At 49.0% G+C, this 3912-nt stretch overlaps 1 protein-coding gene across 1 annotated transcript; it reads right to left on the bottom strand.

Moving 5' to 3' along the window:
* Positions 1-1249: 1249 nt before the first annotated feature.
* Magee2 (MAGE family member E2) lies at positions 1250-3521 on the bottom strand. The gene has a single exon (XM_005369708.2). It carries the CDS (start codon positions 3306-3308, stop codon positions 1737-1739), a length of 1572 nt encoding a protein of 523 aa, XP_005369765.1. The 5' UTR covers positions 3309-3521; the 3' UTR covers positions 1250-1736.
* Between the last annotated feature and the right edge of the window lie 391 nt (positions 3522-3912).

Below are 3912 nucleotides of genomic sequence, written 5' to 3'. Positions count from 1 at the left end.
CTACAGCAGAGATTACTGAGACCCGGCGGGGTTTATATCGCCCTGGCAACCGCTGAGTGCGCCTGCGCAGTCTTTTTCTCCAGCCGGCTGCTCTTAATTGGGTTCCTGCGCCACCGCAGGTCAGACTTGGGGGCCAAAAGGATGTATCTCTCCCCTCATTGTCCAATTCCTGAGTTTGAATTATACTGTTATCTTTCTGGGGCTAAGAAAAATGTGAGAAATGTCTGCTTATTCCCTACCATCTGCTAGGAGGTGGCACTTCGGAGAAACCTCTGATAATTAAAAGGATGCAAAGGGGAGAAAGCTTGAGGATGCCAGGAAATGAGAACGCATACAGCATCATACAGCATCCAGTACTGGAAGGCACCACTGTCTTTCCCTAGTCAGAGGAGATTTTTTTTTTTTTTGCACGATACCCACCCCGGTGCCAGGAATGCCTCTCAGAAACTTACCAGCAAGCTTTCTAAGGAAAGCGTGTGAGCCAGGTTAGAAACTGTCAGAGGAACCAGGATGAATAGACCTAAAACGTTAACTTTTACGTTAACAGCTTGGGTGTTGAAATAAACAGTGCTAGCGCGGGGTATGGGGTGTGGATTAAATCTGACTGAATACTAGACCAGCTGTATTTGAGAAGGCTTTTACTATCTCCTAAGAGCCGCCCCCAGGAGATGGGACCTTTGTTACCCCCTGCCACAGATTTCTCTCTCCCACTCCCCTTCTGTACTCAACATAGTCTTTCTGAGTGACTCTCAGCCCCCCCCCACACACACACACACACTTCCATGGGTATTTTACCTACAGTCTATACCTTCACCAGGTTCTCCTTTTGTCCTTCACCTCAGTCTCAGGTATCACGCACTTCCCAGATACCATTAAAGCAAATTGTGTCCCCAGCCTTTCACTCCACCTCGGCCTCCCCACCACCTTGCTTGACTATACCCTCACCCATTTCCTGCTTCATACTCCTGACCGTTCCCCAACCTTCCTTGCACTGCATTGCCCTCTCATCATGTAGCCCGGAGTTAAATGTGGACTCTCATAGAACACCCCAGCCCACTCCATGTTCTTATACCACTTGCCACAGAACGATGTAGTTGCTGGTTCACTTCCATGACTTTCCTGTTTTAGATGGAAGTTCTGAGGCCCAGATGGAAATTCTTTACCCTTATATCCCCAGCACACAGCCTTGTTCTCTGCACACGGGCACCTGATGAATGTTTAGAGAATAAATGAGGACATAAGCATGGCATCTAATTCATTATACTTTATTTTTACTGCACTCTGCAACAGCAAATTAAATACAGGTAAGTGGCAGTCTTTTGTTTTTATTAGTTTGTTTGTTAACACAACAATAGACTCAAAAGGAGGGCAACCACGAATGAGGGGCTTTGTGTTTGGGGGGTGTTTGTGTACGTGTGTGTATTGTTACTGTTATTTAGCTTATTTTACTGGTTATTTCAAATACGTAAATATTACCAATAATTTTACACAGTTAGCTGAACATTTATACTGAAACAAGACAGAAGGAGAAATTGAGCAATTTTCATTTACAAACACTTATCTTGAAGATAATTAGCGTATATTAGAAGGAAAGAAACACTCTTAGAATTGGAACACGATAAGCACAAGGTGTACGCTTTACCCCAACCCTCCCAACTTCTGATGTGGGACACCAGGGCCCCTTTCCCAAAGGCCCCTTTAACTGATGCCACTCAACTAATGTGAAACATCAGACTTCACATGGAGCCAAAGAAGAACATGGCAGTTGACTCGGATCTGGCCCTGGCCTCTTCATCTTCCATGGCCTCCCTGTATTGCTCTGGCCAGTCCTGTGGCCTCTTTCTGTAGAGCCTAGCCATATATTCCAAGGCTTTCATTTTGGTGACTTCAAGGTGAGCCCGAGGACCCCAAAGCAGCTCATATTCAACTGGATTAGAGTAGGAGAGTGGCCTGCATTCCAGGTAACGCTGTCTCATAAGCTTACAGGTGATAGCATGCTTCCTCCCTACATCCACACTAAATCTCCGGAGCAAGTTCCAGATGTTGGCCTCCTTGACACGGTTGCCCATCAGGAAGATCAAACCCAGGATCGGCATCACATATTCTTGGGTGGGTCTGCCCAGGCTCTCTAGCATTACTTGCTCCTCTTCTGATTCTGGCTGCTGGACAAGGAGGTAGATGTGCTCACTGGTGTCAACCTCAATCAGAGAGAACCCATAAAACAGATCAAGGATGAGAGTGGCTCTACTGAGGATGTTTGGGAACACATCCTCGAACTCTTTACCAGTATGAGCCAATAGCTCATCCTGATGTATAGGCAGCAACTCCTCAGTGACATTAATGGCCAACTGGACCAAGTCATTTGCTTTATCATTCATAGTGTCCTCTGACCAGAACTCTAAGCCAGCAGCCTGGCTTCTCTCTTTGGCTTTGTCAGCTTCCAAAGCCTTGCTATATTCTTCTGGCCAGTTCCAGAGTTCTTCATCATGGGCCTCTGCTGCAAACTTTAGGGCTTCCGTCTTTGTGATTTCCCTGTGGGCTCTAGAGCCCCACAGGAATTCAAATTCAAGGGGATTAGTGCCATATACTGGCCAGTACTCCAAAAATCGCATACGGACAAAGTCAGTAGTGAGGAGGTTTCTTGCGTTCTCAAAGAGGTTGTTGATCCTCTGAGGCTCATCCATCACATCAACCTTTAACAGCAGGTCCCATATGGAGGCCTCCCTTGCCCGGTTGCCATTCAAGAGGATGTGCCCTAGGACCAAGGCCAGGAGACCTGCTTTTGGCATGTCCAGGGTCTCTGCTAGCCGTTCAGTGTTCTGGGGACCTGGTTTGCTGATTAGGTTGTAAGTGTCAGTCTGAGGATCAAGAACTCTCAGATTCAACCCAAAGACCCGATCCAGGTGAGCTGAGGCTCGTCTGAGAATCTCAGGGAACTGATCTGAGTACTCTCTGAGAAACTCCAGCATGTCTGACTGCCGGATAGACCCCTCACTTTGACTTTTCATGCGCATGAAATTCACCAAAGCAACCGACCTGTCTTCTAGAGGGTCGTGGACCCTGAGCGCCCCCAAACGTCGGGACTGCTCGTCGATGAGAACCTCGAGGTCATTCGGGTCCTGCGCAGCCTGGGGAGCGCTGGCCCCCTGTGGATCGACTGGGATCTCAGGGCCCTGGGGAGCCTCGGAGACTAGCATGGAGGTGGGGGGCCCGGAGGCATTAGTAGCCTGCATTTCACCCTGGCCGTCGCTGTAATCTGCAGTGGTCTCTGCGCTGCCGTGGCGCGCATTCTGGCTTACCAGAGACATGGTTCCAGGAGACAGGAACGCGAACGCGGAGGTCAGCGACCCGTAGGAGAGACGATCGGAGGTGTGTTAGCACCTCGGCACAGAGCCGAAGCCTGATGCCCGGGAGCTGTGTGGACCAAAAGTGAGAGCTGATAAGAAAGACGGTCTTTTTACCCAGGCAGTAGCCAGCTATGAGCGAAAGCCCAAGAGCAGTTAGCTTTGCCGCAGCCTACGCAGGCGCAGTCAGCCTCTGCGACGTGGTGACCACGCCCCGCTCAGGCTTCCACTCCCGCCCCCTCCCACCTCTGACCAGCCAGTTTGATTCATGCTTGTGCGGGATTCGAACTTCTGTTAGGGAAGAGAATTCGCAAAGAGAAACAACCGAGATGAAGCAGAAGCATTAAGTGATGGGGGTGTTCAGTGATGCTGCATTTGAAGTTTTTCTAGTTTTTCTGTGAGGCATTACGTTTTTCTGTAAGGCTTAATAGAGGATTCTCAGGGTGGGGGGGGGCGGATATTCATGATAATCGTAGTCATTAAGGCTGCCGCCAACTCAACAGATTATTTCTTGAACATATGCCTATGCCAGAAACAGTGCTGGGTATTTGTCTGGTGCATTGGTGAG

Source organism: Microtus ochrogaster, unplaced genomic scaffold (assembly GCF_000317375.1).
Source record: "Microtus ochrogaster isolate Prairie Vole_2 unplaced genomic scaffold, MicOch1.0 UNK57, whole genome shotgun sequence".
Classification (NCBI taxonomy): Eukaryota; Metazoa; Chordata; class Mammalia; order Rodentia; family Cricetidae; genus Microtus; species Microtus ochrogaster.
This window is presented reverse-complemented; position numbering and strand designations above follow the sequence as displayed.

Bases quoted from the DNA above. Each gene is read 5' to 3' on its own strand.
- Magee2 (XM_005369708.2), bottom strand. From the start codon at position 3,308: ATGTCTCTGGTAAGCCAGAATGCGCGCCACGGCAGCGCAGAGACCACT.